Here is a 26,369-nt window from a genome sequence, read left to right on the forward strand (position 1 = left end):
TCCCTTACCTTTTGTGCTTTGATGGGTCCTGCCCGAGGCTGCTTCTGTCTTTGCTCTTTTGGTTCAGGTATTTTGTCAGTGGGCTTCTCTGAAAGCACAGGGCCAACTTCACTGTCACTACCACTAGAAGCTGGGGCTCCAAACTGAATAGTTTCTATTCCAAGCTCGACTCCACTTTCCTGTCCAGGTTTTGTTCCCTAGTTAAGGTATCAACAGCATACATTAAAACGTCAACAAATTCTCAACCAGAATGTTGCCTTAAAATAGGTTTTTACCTTGATTTTAATGTAGTTATATACTTAAGCATACAAAAGTCAGGAAATGGAAGTTAAGCACATGAAAGGCTGTTTAAAATTTGATGCAACCCACATTATCCTCATTTTTAAAAACATTTTTTAGTTCTCATTACTTGAGAATGTAAGACCAGAGCCAAATGTAAAAATAGCAGGTTGAAGCTGGTTTTGAGGCAATATCTAGGTTTCTTCTAAGAAATATTTGCTTAGCTACTTGAATTTAATATACTAAACAAGCATACACCCTTTCATTAAAATTTTAATTCTCATAGTATTTATCCTGTTGCTGGCATTAGGGAAAGTTGTAATGACAAACATTTTAGAGAAATTACGTAATTTTTTCAATTTGTGAATACTTGTTGCAAAATGCATTTTTAACTTTACTTTTTTAAATTACACAATTAAATTAGTATATTACTTTCTGTTTAAGAAGCTTTACAGATCACCTATGATGTACAGAAAGTAATCACCCTTCATGAATGCATGCGTCACAGCAGAAAAGTTTCTATGGTACAGAATACCAGTGAGAGATGTGTAGAAGCTTTCCTGAAGCTGCTCTATTAAAAGGAATACTGTTGGTTTTAAAAAGTCAGATGTATGAATATTTTTGCTGACAACCTAAGATTACTGGAATAGATTTGATTAAATAAACTGAAGAGCTTCTTGCATTTGAAAATATCTTGTGTATATTCACTTTCTGCTTTTGAGTGTGTCAGTCAACAGGAGAAAGAAAAAACATTTAAAAACAGGAAAATGTGGTTGAAAACCCATTATAATTGGATGGACAAGAGGGGGCATGATGTACTGCACTTGACTGCTTTCAACTGTTTTGAAGTTGAGTGTGTCTCTTTAAAACCAAGTTAATACTTAATTCAAAGGAAGTCAGCAAAAAGATTGAGAAGAGTTGTCTCATCTGCTGGAGCTGTTAAGGTCAGTCTATTTACAGACTTACAGTTTTATATTGCGATAGATATCTTGGACAAGTATCTAGAGAACTACAGGAAAGGTAGACATGCAATTTTCAGGAAGCATATCTATTGTCCCTTTTTTGGGAATATGAAAATATGGCCTATGGGTGAAAGAAACCTTAAAAGTACGACAATATCAAGGGAATCTGTATATTATCTTGCTGACTATGAGCCACAGAAAAGTATGCATAGAGCAGCTAAACAAAATATTTTTAAAGTGTTTTAACTCAAATTAAGCTTACATTTAATTTTTTTTCTGAAAAATCACAGCTATATTTATCCAATTGCTAAGTTACAACTGGTAAATCTGAGGCTGTTTAACAAATTCTAGTCAAGTTAGCTACTGAGAGTTGAATCTTAAAGCATTTGCTAAACTAGAACTCCATAATCAAACTAACAAGTTAACTGCTGCAAGTTTATTGGTTTAAGTTTTATAATTCTAAACTATGAAGTTTACAAGTTTTTCTAATTACTAACACTGTCTCAATAAGCATTTTTGCTGTAACTGCTCTCAGTAAGAAATTAGATAAATGTCAGTAGCTGGTACTATCTATATTATTCAGTAATTACATCTAGCTAAAGAAAAAACGCAGTTTGAAAACACTGCATAATTGTGACAATCCCCTTGGCAAAAGGTCCCCTGGTTCTTTGCAAACAACTCTTGTCTTAGACCTGATAACATTGCTTACAAGGTATTTGTCCATAAAGGGTAACATATAAGGCCTCTATTGAAAGCTTGCAACTTTCTGATGTTCATAATCATGGCATGGTATATGTACAGATAATATCTGAGGAATAATGTAACTATATTGAAGTTTATGCCCTTATGGTCTTAAGGTTAAAAGGAGTCACGCTGGAGTAATATTACTTGGTGACGGCCTATTCATGCAGGATTGGGTTACCACTCCTCCAAACTTAGCCAGTGATGTAATGCGAGGCTCAATGGTCTAATATTGCCCCATCATGAAACAGACAATAGAAAACCATCATAGGCAACTGCAAACAATCAAAACCACTTGGAGGTGAAAAAGCAACATTGTAACAGACCATGGATTGCCCTGCCTATGAATAAAGACAAAAGACTTTCAGTATAAGAGTGGGGAGAGGCACTCTGGATCCATTCACTGAGGAGACACCTTGAGGGGGGGGGGGGGGGGAGGAGGGAAGAGATTTTTCATGAAAGATTGGTTCTTGGAAGCCAGCCAGCTCTACAACAGATGGAACTTTTGGGGAGGAGGGGACCTATTTTATTAAATAGGAAAGTGTAGGTCCCAGTTCACATTTTATGATTTTGTTTTGTATTGTAACCGTTTCCACTACTATCTTATTACTAGTGAAATCTCTATTCTTTCTTAAATAAACCTTTTGTTTCATTATAAAAAAGTATTCTGTACAGTGCTCTCAGGTTTAAGTAAAACTGGTAACTGGAGTACAGAGGATTTTTGTCGGTAACTGGTGTCAGGGTCTGGATATCACATGGGAGCACTTTAAGGAAACTTGGAGACTAGGGTGCACCTGCTGTTAATCTGCAAGGAAAGGACAGGGCTGGCATAGCCGAGAGAGGAGAGGAGAGGGCTGGTGGTGGTAGGGAACTAAACATTCAGTTACTACAAGACTCCCTCACTCTGGAGTCAGGGGGTATAAAACAGTTACTCACCTTTGTAACTGTTGTTCTTCGAGATATGTTGTTCATATCCATTCCAATTTAGGTGTGCGCGCGCCGTGTGCACAGCCGCCAGAGAATTTTTACCCTAGCAACACTTAGTGGGTCGGCTGCGGAGACCCCTGGAGTGGCGCCTTCGTATACTTCATATACCCCAGCCAATCCAGAGCCCCCTCAGTTCCTTCTTGCCGGCTACTCCGACAGAGGAGAAGGGGGCGGGTTTGGAATGGATATGAGCAACACATCTCGAAGAACAGTTAAAAAGGTGAGTAACCATTTTTTCTTCTTCGAGTGCTTGCTCATATCGATTCCAATTTAGGTGAGTCCCAAGCCTTACCTAGGTGGTGGGATCGGAGTGAAGCAACGTGGATTGTAGGACCACTCTATCAATCGCTGCGTCGTCTCTTGCTTGACGGACAATGGCATAGTGCAAAGCAAAAGCGTTTACCGAGGACCAACTTATGGCTCTGCAGATCTCCTGGATCGGCACCTGGGCCAAAAAAGCCGCCGATGAGGCCTGGGCCCTTGTGGAGTGAACAGTGAGGGGCAGGATTGATACACCAGCCAGATCATAGCAAGCACGGATATAGGACGTGATCCACGAGGAGATCTGCTGATATGAAACCGGGAGGCCTTTCATCCGGTCTGCCACTGTGATAAAGAGCTGGATCGTCTTCCTGAACGGTTTTGTACGCTCAATGTAGAAGGCCAGGGCCCTACGGACATCAAGGGAGTACAGCCGCTGTTCCTAGTGACTGGCGTGTGGTTCTGGATTAAAAAACGGAAGAAGTATGTCCTGGTTGATATGGAAGCCCGATACAACCTTCGGAAGAAAGGTCGGATGAGGCCGAAGCTCCACTTTATCTTTATGAAAGATAGTGCAGGGTGGTTCGGAGGTAAGGGCTCTGAGCTCGGAGACATGCCGCGCCAACGTGATAGTGACAGGAAAGCTGTTTTCCAGGAGAGGTAGAGGAGGGAGCAGGTGGCCAGCGGCTCGAACAGGGGCCCCACGAGTCTGGAGAGGACCAGGTTAAGATCCCATGCGGGGACTGGCTGTCGAAGCTGTGAGTAGAGGCGGTTCAGGCCCTTGAGAAACCTGCCAGCCATGGGATTGTCAAGACAGAGCGGCCATTCACACCTGGGTAAAAAGCCAATATGTCCGCAAGGTGAACTCTGCTGGAGCTCTCAAGCTGGATGACAGACTGATGCCAGCCAGGCTTGTGATGGGCGGAGTCGAAGTCTGGCATGCCTGGTCACGTATGTGCAGGAAGCCATATGGCCGAGAAGACTCAAGCAACTTCTTGCTGGTGAGGTTGGGAAGCTCTGAAGGCTCCAAATAGGGCCACTATAGCCTGGAAACAAGCATCTGGCAGGAGGGCTCGTGCCTGCAGAGAGTCCAGAACTGCCCCAATGAATTCTATTCTCTGGGCTGGTTCTAGTGTCAACTTTGCCACACCGAGAAGGCGGCCTAACCGAGGAAACGTGTCTTTGACCAAGCGGAGGTGGGACTGCACCTGTTCTTTGGTGCATCTCTGGATAAGCCAGTTGTCGAGGTAAGGGTATACCTGCACCTGCCGACAACGAAGGAAGGCTACCATGATCACCATACATTTGGTAAACACTCGGGGGCCGTGGAGAGACTAAAGGGAAGGGCCGTGAACTGATAAGGTTCACGGAGGAAGCGTCTGTGTGCCGGATGAATCACTATGTGGAAATACACGTCCTTCATGTCGAGGGCGCCGTACTAGTCTCTAGGAAAGGTATGATTGTGCCCAAGGAGACCATGCGGAATTTCAACTTTACCATGAACTTGTTGAGACCACGCAGGTCCAGAATGGGCCGAAGCCCTCCCTTTGCCTTGCAGATTAGGAAATATCGGGAGTAAAACCCCTTACCCCTTAGCTCCGTTGGAACCTCCTCAATCACCCCCATGGCGAGGAGCGCCTGAACCTCCTGAATAAGGAGTTGCTCGTGAGAAGGGTCCCTGAAGAGGGACGGGGAAGGAGGGTGGGAAGGAAGAAAATTGGAGAGAGTATCCCGCTTCTACTGTGCGGAGGACCCAGCGGTCTGTAGTTATGTGGGAGCAGGCACAGTGGAAGCAGGATAATGATTCAAGAAGGGTCGGGTAGGATCCTGAATGAGGTCCGGTACATCGTCCTCGAGCGTCCCTTCAAAAAGTCTGTTTTGAGCCCGAAGGAGGCTTCGACGGGCCCTGGCCTTGCCTAGACTCGGGGTTGGAGGGCTTCCTCTTGCCATTACCCCCCGTCTCCTATAAAAATCCTGCCTCGGACGAGGAGGAGGATAGGAGCGTTGTTGTGGCTGCTGGGGTTTGAATGTTTCTGCTGGATAGCCGGTGGGTGCATGCCCAGGGACTTCATTATCGCCCATGAGTCCTTAAGGTTTTGTAGCCTGGAATCAGTCTTGTCCAAAAACAGGCCCTCTCCATCAGAGGAGAGGTCCTGCAGCATTTGCTGAAGCTTCGGTGGCATGTTGGAGGCTTGCAGCCAGGAGATACGCCTCATCGCTATCCCCGAGGACAAAGTACATGCGGCAGAATCCGCAGCGTCCAGTGAGGCCTGCAACGAGGTCCATGCCACTGTTTTGCCCTCATCAACCAAGGCCCCAAACTCCTCTCTGGACTCAGGAGGTACTAACTCCTTAAATTTCAGCATGAAGTTCCAGGAGTTAAAATTGTACCGGCTCAGGAGCGCCTGTGATTAGCGATCCTGAGCTGAAGACCCCCTGAGCAATAAATTTTGTACCCAAACAGATCAAGGCGCTTGGTGTCCTTTGATTTGGGAGCTGGGGCCTGCTGGCCATACCATTCTCTCTCGTTCACCGATGCTACCACTAGTGAACAAGGCTGCGGGTGGGTGAACAAATAATCGTACCCCTTTGAGGGGACAAAGTATTTGCACTCCACTCCCTTAGCAGTCGGTGGGATGGATGCAGGTGTTTGCCAGATTGTTCTGGTGGTGGATTGGATAGTGGATTGGTGGATTGGATTGAATAAAGGGTAGGGCTACCCTTGATGGAGCTTCCGCTGACAGAATATTCACCACTGGGTCCTCCACCTCTACCACCTCCTCTGCTTGCAAATTCATATTACGGGCCACCCTGCGCAGGAAGTCCTGTTGGGCATGGAGGTCTATGGGAGGGGAACCCGAGACTGCAGTGCCTGCCACCGTCTCGTCGGGCAAGGAGGCGGAGGCGGCCACAGGGGGGAGAGGGTCATCTAAGGCCTCTTGGGGAACTGGGCCCAGCTGTCCTGTGCCAGCGACCTCAGGGCCTGGAGCAGGAACCAGCGTTGGAGGAGGTCCTGTAGCAGGAAGAGGAGCCACCACAGTCTCCATGCCTCCCGGGGCGGGCGAGTGGCGGCAGCCTCTGGCACTTGTGGCTTGGACGGGGCTGAGCGAGAAGCCCCAGACGGAGCACCCTGGGTCTGGTGGTACGCCCAGGGCGTCCAGAATGGCCATTGGGTGGGCCCTTAAGCGGGACCCTGCTCCTGCCAATGCCCAGCCCGACTCCAGGCGGCTATGGTCCATACGGCGGCAGTCCGAGAAGCGCGACCCTGCCTCCGATCCCAAGGAATGGGAAACGGAACGGGAAGGCCATGGTGGTGCCGAGTCATGCTGACGGGGCAATGGTGAATGGCGCCGCAACACTGGGGAGCGGTGCCGGGACCTGGATCTAGACGGTGAGCGGCATCGGGTCCGGGATCTGCTCCTCGACAGTGATTGATGGGCGAGCAGCACTGGGACCAGTGCCGGGAGTCGGAGCGGTGCTGCAAGTATGACCGGCGCCGTGAGAAAGTGCGGTGTCAGGACTGCGAGCGGTGTTGGGAGTGAGAACGGTGCAGAGAACGAGATAGGTGCTGTGGCTCAACCGACGGTGCTGACGGGTAGACAGGGCCAGCTTGCCTCGGGATGGTGCTGCATGTGCAGGTACCAGTGCCTTGGCATGAGGCTGAGGGGATGCTGACACCATCATGGCAGTAAGGTCCCTTGCAGCCACAAAGGTATCCAGGGTGGACAGCAACTGGACTTCAACCACGCTGTGTACCGGGGAGTCCAGGGGCACCGGACTCAATGGCTCTCCCTCCCAGGGCCGGAGTCAACGGTTCCAAGGCCCTAGACTGGGACGCATCTCCAGAGGCGGTTCCAAGGAGGCTGGCCTCTGTGGAGGTGGGCCAGCCTTTTCCGGTTTCTGGTGCCGCTTCTGGCCAGGAGAGCGGGACCGGTGCCAGGCCGATGATATCGGCTGCAGTGCCAGGGAGTACCAGTGCCATGGGTCTCGGTCATAGTCCAACCGCGGTGCTGCTCCTACTGCTGCTGCCGGAGCGCTGCACACCAAGGCGCTCGGTGCCGGATCTTGGCACACCGCAGGAGGTTGAGGGCTAAGAACTGCCTCCATAAGGAGCTGTTTGAGACGAAAGTCCCACTCCTTCTTGGTCCGGGGACAAAAACCCTCGCAGATCCTGCACTTGTCTGCTTAATGAGGCTCACCTAGACACTTTAGGCAAGAGTCTGGGGGTCACCTGTTGGCATGGGCTTAGAGCAGGAACTGCAGGGCTTGAATCCCGGAGCTTTGGGCATGAGCCCAATAGAAGATCGGGAAGGAGGGGGAACCCTGTAACCCACTAATACTAACTAACTACAACTATCAACTATGAACTGTTATAAACTAGAAACTGCAAGTGCTAGGGAGAGTGGAGACCAGCGAAACAGAACTCCACAGTTCCAGTGACCGTCACAGGCGATAAAAAGGAACTGAGCGGGCGCTGGGTCAGCTGGCATATATATCGAGCGTCATGAAGGCGCCACTCCAGGGGGCTCCAGAGCCGACCCACCGGGTGTTGCTAGGGGTAAAAATTTTCCGACGGCGTACACACGGCGTGCGCGCACACCTAAATTGGAATCAATATGAGCAAGCACTCAAAGAAGAACAAGGTGACTCCCAGTCCTGGGTACTTTGCGAACCATCACAATAATCGTATTTCATTTGTCCCACCACCTGCAAGACACAAATTGAGCGATCTTCAGATGTTCTTGATTCTTTTTAGTTTTACTCTTACCTCTGGAGATGTAGCTGATCCAAATGATGTCAAAGGCTTATTCCACGCACTGACTGAAGGGGGTTGTGGTGGACTAATGGGTCCCACTAAAAGTCCAGAGAATACAGTGGAGTCAAAACCACAATTAACCCATGGTTATTTAGATTCATAAGTACAAAACTGAATGGACAATGAAACTTCAGCTACTTGATTTCACAGCATGTTTGATTCTAGAACTCCATTTCAGCTTTTAACAGTAAGTCCCTTATTAAGTCAACCGTGATTGCCCTAATTAGCATATTTGGAAACATGCACAAATTTGACAAAGAAGCCCAGGTTTGAGACCAATGGCAGTTGCTTATATACTGAGGATACAGAATGTGGCGACAGCAGCAAAGAAGAGCTCTCTCATCTCAGGGAACCTGGGAGACTATGGCTCAGCAGTCTTCCAGAACATTTCATAGCAGCATATTCTCTGTGCCATATGAGAACTACACCTGCAGGCCAAGATGTTTGAGACCTCCAGAAAAATCTCTCACCAACCCAAACGCTCCAACCACAATGTTTCTCTTCTATCCCTCCCAGGTGCAAAAAAAAAAAAAAAGGTCAAAAAATACCACTTACATTTCTTGGAGATGTCGTTAACAGTTGTTGATGCCACCTTATTTTCCCATAATTCAGTCCCTAGAGCAGGATGGGACTGTGCATTCTGCAGAGCTTTGCCTGTTGCTGTATATTCTGTGCTGCTTGTTCCTCCTGCTGTCTGGGTTTGAGGCTGAACTGAAGCCTGTGGCTGGCTTGGAGCCTGGGGTGCACTCGGGGGCTGTACCTGTACTTGTGCCTGAGCTTGTACCTGCTGTGCTGCTGCCGCCGCCGCCGCCTGCTGTTGCTGCTTTTTTGCAAACCTGGGAGGAAGCTTGGAATTCTGACCTCTTCCTTTTTCACCTGAACTCTTTTTGGTCCAAACCTAAGAGTAAAGTTGACATTACAGAAGGGTAAGCCCTTTAGAAAGTCTGTATTTTTCTGTCAGTTGCAGAGTACAGGAGAAGGACAAAGCAGGAATATTGAACTTTTTTCAGACTTTTTTCCCCCTAATGTACTTACTTTTACCACTTGAATAATGAAAAAGTTAACACATTCCATGTTTTTGGCCAAGAAATTTTCATATAGAATTGTGACAAAGGCAATAGCATAACAAAACCCACAGTGTAAGCCCAAAAGCAAGCTTTCAAGTTAGTTACAGTAGCCCAAAAGCAAGCTTTCAATACAGTTACAGTAGTATTTTAATTTTGAAATACACAAATTACAGCAGCAGTGGGTATTGAAGGAGTAAGAGGGACAAGAGGAGAAACATAAGGGGAGGCAATATGACCTGCATAACTTAGGCCAAACAATTTCAATAAACAATTAACTAGAATACTGCAATTTGACTGGTAAAAACATCTGTTTGGAAACAGATTTTGCACTGTTGCATAGTCCTTTACAAAAAAAATTTGCAAAAAGTGTGTAACTGCTTGTAACAGGTGCAAAGGATGATGTTCTTTATCAAACCTGCACTGTTTGTTCCTCCTTCTTTCTGCGTTCCTCATCTTGCAAACGTTTTTGTTGTTTCTTTGACACCACTTCAGTAAAGCCATCATCATTCAAGTTAGACGGAAAGTCTTCAATTACTGTCACTTCAGGGTGGTCATCGATGATCACAACACCTGCAGATGAACCAAAGATGTACATTTTTTCTTCCATTTCAACAATTTCAGACACTATATTCAGAATTTTGGAATAAAAACAAATTCCACTAGCGCTGCATAGCTTCATACAGTTGCAGCCGAAGACAACCATCCTAGTTCAAGTTCCCTCATGCAGACCATCCTTTTGCTGGTGGACTTCAAGAAAAAGGATTTAATATAAAAGCCTTCAATTAATGGCTCTTCAAAAAGACACCATACTTTGTACAAAAAAGTTCCATAAAACCAAGAGCTAAAGAAAAACAGTTTGAGTAGTTTAAATAGAAAAATAATACATTCTGGACACTAACTGCAAACCTGTTGGCGTTATTTATTGAGTTTACAACAGTAACATCCTCTCCCATTTTCCACGTGCAAAGAGATACAAAATACCCGATGCCAACATCGGGTGTGGAATGATTGAATGATAGCTTGAAAAAAGTTAGAGGAATGAGATTGTACAAAAGAAGCGTCCTTAAAATGGATAACTATTTTTTATATATATATTATATACATACACACACACAAAAATATAAAATTGTATTACTCATTTTTAAAAGGGACACATGCCACAGGACTCACTCATTGCTGCAAAGGGGGCAGTGTCTGAATACTGGGATATAAACAGCCTTTAAAAAATATGCACCAACTTTTCTTCTTTCCACAGTTCCCAAATATATCCAATTCCAGAAGGAGGAACGCTAATGTATTAATAGGTTTTTTTGGTTACCACAAGTTTCCATCAACACATACTTGCATAGTTGTTGAGGTCAAATTGGGATAGAGCATCCACCTTCTCCTTGGGTTTCTTTGGACCTGGTTTGGGCTCATCCCTCTTTTTGGCACTGGCATCCTTGGAGGTCTTTTGCATTGCAGCACTACCACCACCTTCTTCTTGATGCAAGGAATTACTGATGGTGGGATCTATAGCAGTCATGCTTCCTGCTTGGTCTTCAAAAGGCCTACATCAGACAAAATTATAGACAGCACTAACCACCATCCCCAGAGTACCCTCAGAAATAGCAAAACAACATCCACATGCAGATCACATTACCACGTTAAAAGTGTCTACTGTGCATCATCATTAGCTGCCTGAGATGTGTGGCTACTGCTTTATTAGTTCTCCATTGAGGCTGCACCTATTAGCGATGCTTACAGATTTGGATCACAGACCAGTCAAAAAATCAACAAGCACAGTAGACACTTTAGCCATATAGGCGCAAGCATCACTAATAGGCGCAGCCTCAATGGGGAACTAATAAAGCAGTAGCCATACATCTTAGCCAGCTAATGAATGATGCACAGTAGACGCTTTAACCATATAGAGAAGGTGCAACGTTTTCATTTCAACTGCCATTCTTTCACTACACTGAATAAGTGAATGACCCATATCCACTCCAAATGTGAAGCTAAAACCTCCACTGAAAAAGTTGCTGTGTAACACACCATAGAAATTTGTAGACTTTGCAATATATGCTCCATATTTAATTTGGTTTGGTATAACTGCAACATGGACTTATTGATATATTAGTAACAACTACTGCAGCCAGTTGCAGGCCAGGGGAAAAACTGCAGAATTCTGCCTTTTTGTTGTCGAACACTAGAAATTCTTTAAGTATTACATAAAAACTTTTTCAAAGTTTTATAATGGAATGACCAACTGCTTAGAATATTCAGCAAAAGTTTTCAAGAGAGGACACTGCTAAAGTAGCCAAGTCTTCAATGTGGAGTTCAGCAGTCCACTCCATAGCACTCCCTAACCTGGTGCAGAAGATGCTGTCAAACCATCATGCAATTGCTACAAGGCATGAGAAACCAATCCCAGAGATGAAAGGCAGGCTTCAGTCTGATTCAGCATGTAGATGTAAGCATAACAAATTCATTTCTAATACTGAGCAACATGCCCAAGTGGAGCTAAGAAACTCTCCTTAAGGGGAGAGTACATGCTTCATTTAGTTAATTGATTTTCTACTAGAAATTGACATGGGGGCCCTGATGGGATAAAAACAGTGAAAGGATTAAAGCAATAGACTGTAGAGTTGTGATTTAAATCAACTGAATCATGTTTAATGCTAAATTTCATGGGGATGAATGTAGTTTACACCTCTGACAATAGAGTTGGCATTTTTCTGCCAGACAGTTTTAACATGATACAGTGACACTGGAAAGCTCTGTTCTTTTCCCCCTCTACTCTCACAGGCTCGAAGTGATTCAGATGAAAGCTTCTTTTCTGTACAAAAGGCCAGCATTGTGGAGCTGTCTGACATTATCCTCCACTGACCATGGTTATGAACCTTACAGATTATGAATGGCTATGCAATCTGCAACAGGAAATTAGTGAGTGTTAGAGCCTTTTGTGTTTATACAGTAACTACATAGTGTGGGTGCTACTGGAAACAAATAGATACTTACCCTCGTTTACCACTTCTTAATGGAGGACCACTCCGCCTTTCACTCCTAGGCCCTGAGAAATTCCTTCCAGCCTTTGGTGGCCCACTGTTGCCACGGCGATTCTGGCGATCTATTCCAGGCCGCTGACTAGAGAAACTTCGCTTAGATATTTCTCTTTTTGGAGCTACAGCATTTTCTCCTGCTTTGGCAGCTACCTGTGTGGTTACATCTGCCATTTTCTTTTCATCCCTCTCTCGCCTCTCATTGAAGTCACTACTTTCTGAGGCAGTTTCCCATTCTTCATTTGCCTGGTCTGAAGAATTTTGATTGGACAAGTCTGGTGTCTTACTCCCTGAAATATCCAAAGCAGTGCTGGATGCTTCATTAACTGCATTAACAACTGTGGCACTTGTCAATGAGCTAGCTGCGGCTTCATTTATTTTTGATGCAGCTTCCCTTTCTTTTAGGCGTCTAAAGCGTGGTGGTTTATCTTGCCTTGGTGGTCGTGCAGGCCTTTGCCTTCGAGGCCTCTCTCTAGTTGGATCAAACTTCCTCTCAAATTTTGGAGGTCTCTTATCCATGGGCACAGGACCATAGTGTTCATGTCTTCTTGGTGGCTCCTCCTCTTCTGGTTTAATGGTCTCTGTTTGCCTTGGATTCCACTGACTCTCTCTGTAGCCTGGCCTCCTTAATGTAGATGGTCTTGGTGGGCGCCCACCTGGATCCCTACCACCACGTCTGTACATTCCCCCTCTGCCACGTCTTGAAGGTTCTCCTTTAGGAAGGAATCCTGGTTTTGGTTTATCCTCCTCCTCCCTGATGTAAGTTTTCTCCAGGGATCTATTGTCGACTCTGACACTGTTTTCCGGTTTGAAAGACAGCAGAGGCTTTGAAGGTTTCTTGCCATCAGCCTTCTCCTCTCTCTTTGGGTGTTTACCTTTGCTTAAACTGTCTTTGTCTGAAAGAAGAGTATCACTAGCACTTTCATGAACTTCACTGTCAGAATCAGTTTCTGAGCCTCGCTGTCTTCGCCGTTTGGGGACTATTTCAAAATCAGAACTCTCACTACGAGTTTCGCTTTCTTCTCTCTGCCTAAGAGGCCCCAAAGGCACATGGTCTGCCCTAAGCTTAGTGTCTCTATAATGTGGATAGTCTCTATTATGGCCTCTACCTCCCCGGCCTCGTCCTCCATAAGACCCTCTGTAGCTGCGACCCCTAGAGTAATACTCTCCACGGCCTCTGCCCCTATATCCCTGATCTGGGAACCAGTCTCTATCCCGAGCCTCTTTCCAGTACGTTCTGGGTGGTAAACCAGGTTCTCTCTTTACTGGCCTGGTTTCTAGGCGAGGTTTCTCAACAATATGTTCTTTGCCAGCAGCTCTCTCTGGTTGTTTTTCTTCCTTAATTGCGTTAACAGGTTGCTGAACAGGTGGTGGCTGGACTGCAGGTGATGGCTGCTGAACAGTAGGTTGCTGAACAGGTGAAGGCTGCTGGACCACAGGTGAAGGCTGCTGGGCAGCAGATTTAACGGCAGAGTCCAGCTGATGGCTCTCTGTACTTTCTGAAATCTGAGCCATATCTTGTGGTATCTTTTTAGCTAAAGCAGCACTGTCTGTGGTGGACTTTTCTGGCTCTGACTGGGGAAGTGACAGTTGTGCCTGATCCTTCTTTTCTGTCTTTTCAGACTTGCCAGCTTTTTCATTAGCTAGTTTTTCTCCTTCTTTTTCCTTCCTCTGCTCACGTTCTTCCCTCTGCTCACGCTCTTCTTTCATATCTCGAAGAACAGGTTTTTTAATAGGGCCAGATCTTCTTACTGGTCTATCGCTACCTTCTTCTCTTCTGCCGTAGCCTGGCCTGGGACCCCATCTGGTTTCAGATTTAGGCTTGAAAGGTTTTTCAGATTTTGGCCCTTCTGATGTTCTGTTACTCACGAAACCTTCTTTTTTTGGCTTAATCTCTGGTCTTTCTATAGTCTCAGCATATCTACTACTTACTTTAGGGACATTTGGTGTCGTCTCATTCTTTTGCTCTTCTGATTTTAGAGAATGACTTGAACCATGGGAAATGCTTCTCTTCAAAGCAGAATGACTCTCTCCTACGGGTACCAGCTCTTCCTGAGGGCTGTGTGCAACATTCTCATCAGCTACTTCAAAGCTAACTGCTGGATTAGGCATGTCAGTTTGGAGAGGTCGTACGTCTTCCAAAGACCTGCTTGGGAATTTTTGTACATCCACCTCGCTTGGCTCTCTAAAAAAGTCTGTCTTTTGATGAGAATCCAACTGGTTGTGTTCTACAGGGTAAGCAGCAGTAACAGCAATTTGTTCTTCTTCCAAATGTGCTTCAGGCCTAAGTGAAGAAGCAATTAAACAGGTTTTTAATGGAACAAAGTATAATTTAACCATATTTACAACTGGATTCTCTAACATCCCTGTAACATGTTAAAGGACTTTTACCTCATCTACGGAAGTTTTAAGAGGAGGAACAAGGTATTTGTCATGGTGTGAGAGGATTCCGATTGGTGTGCGCGCGCGCATTCTGGTAACTAGAAATTCTGGAACTCATGACAGTTAAAAGAGGTGTATGCGCATGTGTGTGCGTGTGCGCGCACACCCATGCACACAGCCCCCTTTTAACTGCCGTGAGTTCCAGAATTTCTAGTTACCAGAATTAGGAACCTCAAATAAGCATTTAGCATTAGGAATCTAGTATTGTTAACAGTTAAGTCAAAACTTTGAATGAGCCAGCATATCAGTGAATTAACATCACAAATACAACATCAGTTCAAAGTAAGTGAAAGTTAATTACTGGGGTCACATTTAAGAAAGTGTCAACAGAAGCTCAGAGGCTGACTGTGAATAAGGATCAAAATAACTGCCTGACCATGTTATAAGAAGTTTTATTTTCATAGTTAGCTGATTTATCAGTGTGAAGTGGACTATAGCTCTTCAACGTGGAGACCACATGCAGGATTTCCCGCCTGATTCCTGAAACAAGGGAATATAGCACTGTTCCCACTACTTGTACCTGCAAACACCCACTAATAACTAAACCAATCTCCATTTATTAAGGATTAGGATGAGACATTCATAGGGCCAGATTACTTCACATCTGCCTACTATGGGGTTCTTGGGATACTGTCAGAGACAGGATACTAGATTAGATGGCTCAAACCTGTTGTCCAATATAGAATTCCAATGCGCACACAATTGTTCAGTCACAGAACCTTTGGGCTAGTTATGGACTCTTCCTTGCATCCCAAAACCATACCTGTCAGCCAGATGCCATAAAGCATAGCTGATTAAATTTAAACAACTCACATGTCCCTAAGTCATCCATACCTATCCACTTGGTAGCAACAATTGATCATGAACACTGACTAATTCACAGTTGCAAGTATGGCCTACATATCTAAACAAACATAGGAGTCTGGCGGACGTGAGTGGCATGTGGAAATACAGAAATCAGGCAGGACTCACCTCAAATCCTCAGTCTCTTCTAGCACTTTAGGAGGAGTCCTAGCCTGTTGAGGTTCTGCATGGGGATAAGGATCTGAACCCCACATCATGCGGGGCTCTGACAGTGGTACAGTATGTTCTCTTGCTGATCGAGCAATATGTTCGAATGAATCTGAACCAGTTCCTGACCCTTCCATCTGGTCTCTTCTCATTAATGGTTTGGGAGGCATAATTCCTGTGATCAAGAGATTCAAGTTAAACAGTTAAAATTAACAGCTCAAAATACATTGATTACTGTGACACAGGGCCAGAAAAGGTTACACAACTAGCAGACTGACTGACCAGAGTCAACCTTTAGAGACATATTAGTAGATAATGTTCGTGTTGTGTGTGTTTACATATACAGTTAGAGGTTGACAATGTAACCAAACAGTTCCTGTCTATCACTGTATTCTGTTAATTCAGAAATCAAAAGGAAATATTAACATTTAAATCAATTGTGAATGTAATGATATCAGTCTTAATTTCTCTTTGAAGTATACAACAAACTACATATAAATGGCAGGAGATAGGCAATTGCCTTATGTTAATCCATGTAGCTAATCACTGGTGATGCTTAGGAAATAGGAGGTTACTTCAAAAGACACTATTCTTCACACAAGGAACACCTGCTGTCAAGAGGCTGACAATAGCCTGCAAGGGGTCTATAAACTCTTGGTCCCTGATCCTTTTAATCTTAGATCCGCTTAAGCTTCATCAGGGGGAAGTTTGAGTTGCAAGACTGAGGTCTCCAGTCCCATCTGGATCACCTTTATATTGGATATTTGGGCACTGGCCTATAAACCTGATGAACTGATTCTGGGAAGGATTCTTTCCAACTCTAAAACTCACCATCTCTACTACAAAACTGAGGAAAGAACTCTATTCAAGTCTGTATGTATAATAATCTTTTAACCAATACTCTCTCTTCCTTCTTAATAAATCTTAGTTTAGTTAATAAGAATTGGCTGTAAGCGTGTATTTGGGTAAGATCCGAAATATATGTTAACCTGGTGGGCAACGTGTCCGATCCTTTGGGATTGGTAGAACTATTTTAATATGATGAATAAGATTTTCAGTAATCCTCATCATATTTGACTTGGCTGCCTGGAAGCCCAAGACTGGATTGCTTTAAGGGAACGGTGTTTTGGCTTCAGGGTAACCAGTAAGGTATTGCAGCAGCTGTTTTGTTGCTGGCTTGGTGAATCTCAGTATTAGAATAACCACAAGTTTTGGGGATGGTCTGCCTCATTCCTTGCAGTTTGCCCTAAATGAGCAATCTCAGCACGGCAACCCTGGAACCCCGGTCACAATTATATAAAAGACAGGATTTGAAGAATTTAAAACTCTGGCTAAGCTGAAATAAATCAGCAGGATGATGAGCAGAGAACTTTTATACAGATGTCCTCTCTGACACTTCCCCATCAAGTACAGGGGCTGCAGGAGCCACTCCCACCATACAGCGCCTTCTGCTCATGTTTTTGCTGCCTCTATTGGGCCTCCTGTCCTAGACATCCTCAACAGCAGCATCTGATAGCCTCTCCACTATTCCACAACAGCAGCAGCATACAGTAATCTGTTATTTAGGTTTGGAAAGTATAAGGGCTAGAGTTTCACTTAAAGCTTTGGTTCTGCAGAAATTGATGGGACTTGCCCAGGATACACTCCTAATCACCTTGGGCAAGAGGATTTTTCAAGCCTTGAATATCAAGTAATTAAGAGGGAAAGAATATTCTTGTTACATTACTTAGAACAGATATTTCTACCTTTGTTTTGCTTCCCCAAATTCTCACCCACCCTGTGAACGTCACCCCACTATCCCTTCTCTTTTCACATGCCAGCTAGCTGGAGAGTCCCCTCTACCAGACATTTGTTATCTTTAAATGCTGGCTTCAACAGGGATGCAAATGGAAATCCTGGAGATTAAAAGCATGTTCTGTACTGAGATAATAGGCTGAAAATTTTGAAATTATTGCTGCAATGTTTCATAGGTGCTAATATTTGATTGCTAGCATGTGAAAACGATGTATCCTAGCACTGTACGCTATTCTGAAAAGTCAACCTGCATTAGTCACATTTTCCACAGATTCCACAAACTTGGGTCAAACACGAGATGGGTGGGCAATGGTGGTGAGGCTTATAGAGAAGCTTTTAACACAAACATAACCAGTCACTACGACATCACTGTAATACAGTACCAAACTGTAGTTTCATTTTATAATCATGTATGGGAATGCAGTAAGATATAAGTATACTGTACCATTTTTCTAATGAGATTGCCTTATCTGATATTTACACATAAAGAGAATTTAGTACTTATGTACTAGCTTGATGTTTCCAGTCAGTGGACAAACAGTGGCTTAGGGAAAGAATCTTCTACTGTTCAAAAATACTGCGAGAATGTTCACTGGGAATGCAGGCTGGGTTTTACCTGGATGCATAGGAGGCATATCCATAGTAGGCCTTCCTGACATCATTCGTGGGTCCATGTAAGGCTGCATCATAAGCCACCGTGGATCAAAGCCCATAGAAGCTAAATGCTGAGGATGTGGTTGCATGGGCTGGTAAAGGGGTCTATGCTGGGGAGGAGGGACAGGACCACTGGAAGGTTGTGATGGAGCAGACTGTGGAAGCACCCCTTGCTGCTGCTGCCACTGTTGCTGTTTCATCTGTTCCTACAACGTTACAGATATGCAACATTAAAAGAAGGCTCATTCATAATATTAAGTGACTTGCATGCCATTCAAATAAACTAGCGATAAGAGCCAGTTATCTCCATAAAAGGATCTATCAGACTGCAGAATTAGTTACCTTAAGGACAAGGCACAATAATCCAGAATGTGTCAAATGCATGGGGATAAACTGGAGTAAAAAGATTAAGGGGGGAAAACAGGAAATAGAACAAATGAAATTGAACCCCCGCCCCCCAAATTAGCTACAAAGGCTGCATGGCTTTCACTGAGAAGCAGGGCAGGGCAATCTGTACTGTAATACATACGTTTTGCAGAGTAACTTTCAGGCAGGTTATTTTATAGATTTAATACTCAAAAGGTATCAACATGTATAAATCCTTTAGGAAATACTGATTAACATCACATTCTACAACCTCAACATTCTGCAAATACAGATCAATGGTCTACACACAAAAACTGGTGTAAAAAATCCTGCTACATTTTAACAACGCTTTTATTTTTGGTTCAATTGGACACCTTGCCATCACAGAAAAAGGCAAATAAATTGCCTCTCTAGAAGTATCCCTGCCAGTACTGCAGACAACAATACACGACTGAAAACATTCTAGTACCTTTATGAAAGATATCACCCAATAATGAGTTTCATCTCCAGTGTGAGAATTAGGAGTCCCAAAATCAGACCTGTATTCCATTACTCAGAAGTAAATAAGCCCTTCATCCTCTGATGCCAACGGATTGGTTGCTTACCTGTTGCCTCTGAAATCTTGGTGGCAGCGACTTCTGAAACTGTTTAGAGTAGCCTGAGGAAACAGCAGGTCGAGGCTGAGACCCTGTATCTGGCTCACTTTCATGAGCCACCTGGGAACTCTCTTTGTCATTCCGACCACTGTCTTGTCTGGTAAAAATTGGCTGTCCCTCTGCTATAAAAATATTGAAAATTAGTTTGCACCTACCACATGTATTATAGGTCATAAGCTAGTCTTCACTTTCACATTAATCTATCAGATAGTCAGTGTATCCTAACTTTAAAAAGACATGGCTTTCTAAAACAAAAGCACCCTGGATACTTATCAATTTATTATTTAAGTGCTCTGCTAGGCTAATTCTATTAATGGAAAAACAAAAAGGTTACGGGGCTGAAATGAAAACTAGTTGCTCGAGACCATAGATCAACAGCTACTAATTCATCTCACATATGGAGTATATTCTACTGTTTACCTAAGTAAACTGTGTGGCTAACCACATTGCTGTTTATGTTGTAAAATGAATATATATAGGATTTTTTTTATATATATATATATATATATATATATATATATATATATGAATGATTGCTATGCAGCCAAGTTTATGCTGATGTACAACTCAAGTTCTGAATTGCCTGACTTATTTTGATTGTGCAACCTATAGGCTGATTTACAATAATTTTGCACTTTTGAAAAAAAGACATTTGCCTGTGCTTAGTAAGAACTGGTATGTAAACACTCCCAATTAGGTGCTGAAGAAGACAAAAATAAATGGTGGAAACTAGTGGATGCTCTCAGCACCTGAGGGTGTGGGAGGATTAAGACAAAGAATAGAATTAGGTGCTTAAACTCACAATTTACTACAAGTAATGGATGAAGTTTAAATGTTTCCTTGTAGCGAATTGGGAAGGGGGGGAGAAGGGGGAGGAAAGGGGTTACTGTTCTGCAAGGCTGGATTAACAGAATACAGTACAGACCCGTTTACACACAGATGTCGGGAGTCAAGCCGTCACGACCACATGTTAATGGACCACGGGTTAAGAGGGCCATGCTGAAATAAGTATCTATGATTCACTTAGAAAAAAAAACGCTGTTATTTTCTGCTCTTTCTGGCTCCCATTTTCCCTCTCTCTTATGAAGACTGTCATTCGCCGCAGATGAACAATTTCGATATTTTCCACATTTTGCTCCACATTTTGCTCCTTGGAATGATTCATCCCCCGTTAAATTCCCAAATTTTGTCGCTTGGGCTTGAAAGAATTGGCCCACTTAGCGGCATTCCTTTCAGCCTTTCCTGAGCAAACCACGTGTGCATGGCTTTGTCTATTGTGGGGTTTGCTGAATAGCGCACACATTTTCGCTTAAGCCCCACTGCAGAACCGAGATATTGTATAAAGTCGTTCACTTTAGATTCATTTTTTAGCCATCCTCAGAGTAGATTCGGCAATCCCAATATCTTTTGAAACTTTGGCCTGGGTTCCTCCACTATTTACTCGATCTATTGCAGCTAGCTATTCTTCTACAGTGTAGGAACACTGACGCTTTCCCTCTGCCATTATATTAGGCCTATGGTTAAAATTTTCTAGTGTAGTATATACATCACTATATAACTACTATATATTATGTGTATCTCTAGTGTGACAATGACTAAGCATGCGTGATACGTCTTTACCAATATCGGTAAAGATGTACAACATGTTTCTGCTCCACACTTTGTTGATTTCTGTGTCAGTGAATTAGTGAGCAAATCTGTAGTGCTACATAGAAAGTTCCTGTACCATGTGTTAACGAGTCTTGCGTGTTAAATAGGTAGCACTGGGAGGCATGGCGCTACTGCGCATTAAACGGATTCGCGTGTAAACGGGTCTGTACTGTACCAACATCATCAAAACATCTGTTTACTTATACCATGCTGCCTGTTTCTTGGCAAGACTGATGGCTTTTTTCCCCTCTCTTTAGTAAGAAGAAAGCTTAGATTTTGCAGAATGCAGCAAAAATTGCAACGTGTGGGTTTCACAATTTTTTCCTGATGAAGTACAGCATTCTAACAGGTCTGGGTCCTGAATCAAATAGTGAATTGGGATTGCAATGTGCCCATGGCAATGCGTGCTGTATGTGATCTAAGATAATTCTATAAATTAAAATCCTAAATTGTTTTAATCCCAGGGGTTCCTTATTTTTAAAAAAGGACAGCCTGTAACAATTCATACAAACCTTTCTCTTCCTTATTACTGCAGTTTTCACTTTCTTCTTGTTTTTCTACTATTACAGGTGCTAGCACTGGTTCTTGAGGCTCAGGCTTCTCAGGCTCTGGTTTCTCTTCTGTTTTTTCTTTCTCCTCCTTCTCTTCTCTCTCCTTCTCCTGTTCCTTTGCTTTCTCCTCCTTCTCTTTCTCTTCTCTCTCCTTCTCCTGTTCCTTTGCTTTCTCCTCCTTCTCTCGCTCTTCCCTCTCCTTCTCTCGTTCCCTCTCCTTCTCTTTCTCCCTTTCCCTCTCCTTCTCTCGTTCCCTCTCCTTCTCTTTCTCCCTTTCCCTTTCCTTCTCTCGTTCCCTCTCCTTCAGAGGGTCTTCCCGGGATGGTTTGGTCACACAGCCAAATTTCTCATTTAACCGTTTTAGCTTCTCAGCACAAGCTGCTTTTCTTTGTTCTTCCATTCTTCGCTCCTCCTCCTCTCGCCGCTTACGCGCTCGCTCCACTGCCGCTGAAATTTCTGCTTGCTGTCTTCGTCTCTGCTTCCAAATTTCATCTTCATCTGGTACCAGTTTAGGGGGTAAGGGGCCCTGTCTTCCAGGTCCTGCCTGGCGATCTGGAGGTGGGTGCTGTAACATTAATATAAGTAATGCAGTACATATCAAACAAACCTTTAGTATTCAAATCACCTGGCTATATATAACAATATGCAGTAATCTGTATTTGGCTGGCACCTTCAAAACAGAAAAGCCCAACCTGTGAGTTGCTAGCAGGTTTGTGAGGCATAAGGCTGGTCCTAATTTCCTGCTGTAATTCAGGTCTATTGACTGGTGTGCTTGTTTTTTCTGCTTTTAGGGCAGTGGTTCTCAAACTTTTGTACTAGTGACCCCTTTCACATAGCAAATCTCTGAATGTGACCCTCCGTATAAATTAAATACACCTTTAATATATTTAACATTATTATAAATGCTGGAGACAAAGTGGGGCTTGGGGTGGAGGCTGATAGCTCACGACCCCCCCATGTAATAATCTTGCAACCCCCCCGCCCCCCCCCCCCAAGAGCTGTGACTGCTACTTGTGAAATCAGGAAGAGCAGGAAGTAATGTTTGAGAATCCCCATTCACTCCTGCAGCAAGAATGGGAGACATGGAGCGCTCCCACAACTTCTAGCAGCTGGGCACAGAGGGTGTGGATGAAAAAGACAGGAAAAAAGGAATTTTACCACTGTCAGAAATTGTCTCAAGAACCTCAGGAGTTATTAGATTCTGGGACCCATGATTAGAGAAGAGTTGAGAATTATTGCCTTAAAAGTTTCAGATGGTGCATTTAATTTATTTTGATACCCGCTCTCACAAATTTTGTCTCGTGGTCATTTATTTTAAACAAAAAATGTGGGTGTGTAAACCACAATCGGGGTGTTGAAAGAACTGGATTTCAGGTAATCTAACAAGCACTGTACTGCAAAACTTGCTGGGGATCACCAGTGAATTTATTTCAGCTGAAAATAAATGAAGGTGTATACATATGAATGGAAAGAAACGGAAATAAAGATCGGACCTGGCCAGGGCCAGATGTAAAACTGTGCAAAAGGCTGCCCCTGAAATCCCCTTTGGGAGTATGTAAAATCCACAAAGCACCACTGGGGAAAAAAATTCTAGGCAGAAGCCAGAGAAACTTAAGCCAGCAGGAGCAGACACTGAAGCAACCTCAGCAGGGATTCTTAGACACTGATGCTGCCAGACTGCATTCTAGTTTACATACTGGACATTCTTTTCCCTGTGTTGACTGTTTGCTCTAATCCCTTCATGTCTTCTCTCTCAATATCATCACCTCAGCTGCACTCCACTCCTATTTTTAGTCTCCTCTCCTTTCCCTTGGTATTCCATTGAGCTAGTCTCCACATAAAGCTTTACTCACTGAATTAATCCCTCCTCACCCATGTGTAAAAACTAACAATCATGAAACATACAACATTTGCAAGCCACCACTCTGTTCACTCTATTTTTGTGTTATATCCCTTTTCCTGAGCTTTTGTCTTGGCTATTTAAACTAAGATCTTTGGGGCAGGGACTGCTTATTACTTTACTTTGTAGAGTGTCTTGCAACAATTTTCAATTATTGGCACCTAGAAGCTACTCTAATAGAAATAATAAATTCTGCATCATTCTTGTTAATCATCATACAAAATGCCCATCATCATCTTTTTTCCTTACAGGTGGAGCATACAGTCTGTTAATTCTCCCCCTCAAATTCTCTCTGATACAGTTAAGCACTTGACACTGGGAATCAAGATTCTCCAATGTAAATCAGATCTTCTGTCTTCTCATACCTGTTGAGGAATAGATTTTGGATGAAGTGCAGAGCCGCCCCTCTCATGTACAGATGACTGTGTTAGTGTCGGAGCCCGCTCCTATTGAACAAAGAAAACAGTGTTGGAGTAACTAGCTGGATGGAATGTATGGTCAATCTTGCAGATCCTCTAAATAGAGACTGGTTTCAGGCTGCGTTTAACCATGTCAGCGTGGACCACCTGTGTTCCGTGAAGAAGTTTAGATACAAATACAGAAGGGCAACAAAGTAGTTTTCACTTTTATGTTCAAGGGCTAAGTAACAGTCATATATCCAAGGAGCAGAATTTGGATTTAAACAGTGAAAAAAATCCCATATGTTTTCTATAATTCAGATAAAATCTTCCAGGAATTGTCACTTAAGTGCATCCCCCCCACCTTTTTAAAATTAAATATATTAAGTAAAACTTGGATTAAGTCAGGCTCATTTGATGCACATTTCAGGCCTCCCTGTCTTCACTGTAACTGGTGAAAGGAGGGGAAAAATTACTTTTTCAGTGAAATTATCAGACAAAGCTATAACTTACTTCCCTGAAAAACAAGACTAAAGAGTACATCTCCAGTTGGGACCTGGGCAGAACTTACATTATGCACATGCAGATCTCTCTGTGCTATGGGGTCAGTTTAAAAAAAAAAAGAAACTCAACACTTCAGGGTTTCTACAGTATGTGTGTGTGTGCCCAAGACAGGTTGTCTGAGAGGGCTCTATTTAGAAGCAAGCCGAGTAAAAGTTCTTTTCTCCCACTGGCCCAATCTAGCAGCAAGCTGTAACAGGCTCAAGGAAAGTTTAAAAATCTTGAGAAATAGAGTGCAGTGAGAAGAACTAAAATAAAGTTTTTGATATGCATCAAAGGAGCTTGAATTGGCTATTCAGGGAAAAACAAAACTTGCTCCTGAAGTATTGGAAAAAGGAAGTGACAGACAGACTGCGCTTGCTGTTTTAGTTACAGTTGACAACTTTTGGAGTACGCAAAGCAGACTTACTCAGGTGGAGAGATGCCATGGTATCACAGGTGCATCCGATATGCATCCGATGAAGTGAGCTGTAGCTCACGAAAGCTCATGCTCAAATAAATTGGTTAGTCTCTAAGGTGCCACAAGTACTCCTTTTCTTTTTTCATGATATCACAGTGGCTGCCACTGAGTAGTTACAATAAGGATAAAACAAACACAGTAAGTAAAAGTGACTTCATAGTACCCTGTGGTAACTTTGCTATTAAAACATATGCTTTTACCAATCACTTGAGACTTTCAAAGTGTCTAGAGAGGAAGAACAGGGAAGAATCCACAGAAAGGGTTCTCAAGGCACAGGGGACACCCTCAGAGGTAAAGGGAAGAGAAAATAAAACAAAAACAAACCTGGTCAAATTGAGTGCTTTTGCCATAGGGACCTCTGGCTCCTGGTGTCTGTGCAGGAGCCTGGGTAGAGGATTTACTGTTATACCGTTCTTCTGCTTCTTTCTGTCTGTCAGGGCTCTCAGAGTCTTTTGAAGGCATCTGTTCATCACTGCATATAAAGAAAGAAATGAAACTGAGGGTCTGTTTTGAGTACACTCTCAGTAATACTCCCTTTCTCCCACAGCTTTTTAGACTGCAAGCTCTATAGGGCAAGGACTGTTTTTACTACATGTACATATAGCACCTCACACAATGGTGCCTCAATACTGATTGGGGTCTCCTGGCATTAATGTAACACAAGACAATCAATTCATCATTTGAGAACCTAAGTTGTCGGCACTGATGGTCCACTGAACCTTCCCAAAGAATTTTTTCACCTACACTAGAGCATGACCTACACATGCGGCAGCTCACAAGGCTTGCAACATCAAATTACCTGCTTTCCCTTTTATCTTTCTGATTACTTCCTTGCTCATCATCATCGCTGAAGTTCAACTGCTCGGTGTAATCTACCTCACTCTGGGCACCTATCATATGAGCAAAAATTCAGATTAATATATTTAAAGTATTCAGCATGCAAAGAGCAAGAGTCTTCACAGGTTCAATGTTCTCACCAGCCCAGCCTTCATCAGCCTCAGCATCCAGATTATCAAATTTATCAAGTTCCTTGAGTTCACTAGCACTAAGGATGGACGGACGCTCAACAGGTTCTGAGCACCAAGAGGGCCCTCTTCCCCGTGGGCCTCTAGAACAAAGGAAGAACGTAAAAAAAAAAAATCAGTTTTTAAAGCAATATCTGCTATCCCCAAGATAGCAACTAAGATCTTTAAAAATCACTATATAAAAGATTAATTTGTAGTTGAAGACTAAAGCAATAGGCTATTTTAAGTATATATTACTGCTTTCCCCTTATTAGCAGAGGCACAGTTTATACTACTTAGCCATATTTAGCACATTCTGTATTAATTTATGTATCATTACCAATTAAACAATCAGTTTTATTATTTATGAATGTTTAAAGAAAAGGGAAGGAGGAATATTTCTGAATCTAGTAGTTTTATAATGGGGAAAATGAGCAAAAGGGTCCAAGTCTCCCTTCTTTACCATTACATGGTCAATAAATACTGTTTTGGTGTTTATAAATACTGAAAAAGGGCTCTTTAGATTGAAACGGTCACTCAGCGATTTTTTAATCTCTTAGAAGGGGAGAATGAAGTTTATATTAGATAATTTATATATGCTAGATCAGGGGCGGGCAAACATTTGGGAATAGAAATTATATGGCAGGCCATGAATGCTCACAAAATTGGGGTTGAGTTGCGGGAAGGGGTGAAGGCTCTGTTTGGGGGTGCAGGCTCCGGGGTGGGGCTGGAAGTGAAGAGTTCACGGTGTAGGAGGGTGCTCTGGGC

General features: G+C 43.4%; 1 protein-coding gene across 48 annotated transcripts in view; it reads right to left on the reverse strand.

The window, feature by feature from the left end:
• PRRC2C (proline rich coiled-coil 2C) overlaps window positions 1-26,369 on the reverse strand; it is a 114,513-nt gene that overhangs the window by 57,290 nt on the left and 30,854 nt on the right. For 44 of the 48 annotated variants that reach the window (XR_006283479.1, XR_006283478.1, XM_037906899.2 and 41 more), the window contains 14 exons: window positions 25,575-25,705; window positions 25,397-25,487; window positions 24,922-25,069; window positions 23,544-23,624; window positions 21,240-21,843; window positions 19,027-19,199; window positions 18,018-18,261; window positions 15,569-15,782; window positions 12,114-14,438; window positions 10,455-10,663; window positions 9,529-9,683; window positions 8,602-8,944; window positions 7,999-8,084; window positions 9-197 (listed from right to left, as the gene is read on the reverse strand). Coding sequence is in view for 46 of the 48 variants with exons in the window: in XM_037906899.2 (XP_037762827.1) it covers window positions 9-197; window positions 7,999-8,084; window positions 8,602-8,944; window positions 9,529-9,683; window positions 10,455-10,663; window positions 12,114-14,438; window positions 15,569-15,782; window positions 18,018-18,261; window positions 19,027-19,199; window positions 21,240-21,843; window positions 23,544-23,624; window positions 24,922-25,069; window positions 25,397-25,487; window positions 25,575-25,705 (4,993 nt within the window). In the remaining 2 variants the exon portion in view is untranslated. The remainder of the gene's footprint in view (window positions 1-8; window positions 198-7,998; window positions 8,085-8,601; window positions 8,945-9,528; window positions 9,684-10,454; window positions 10,664-12,113; window positions 14,439-15,568; window positions 15,783-18,017; window positions 18,262-19,026; window positions 19,200-21,239; window positions 21,844-23,543; window positions 23,625-24,921; window positions 25,070-25,396; window positions 25,488-25,574; window positions 25,706-26,369) is intronic. The other 4 variants (XM_027823664.3, XM_037906900.2, XM_043521442.1 and 1 more) reach the window with 1 other exon arrangement.

This window comes from Chelonia mydas, chromosome 8 (genome assembly GCF_015237465.2).
Source record: "Chelonia mydas isolate rCheMyd1 chromosome 8, rCheMyd1.pri.v2, whole genome shotgun sequence".
NCBI classification, from domain to species: domain Eukaryota; kingdom Metazoa; phylum Chordata; order Testudines; family Cheloniidae; genus Chelonia; species Chelonia mydas.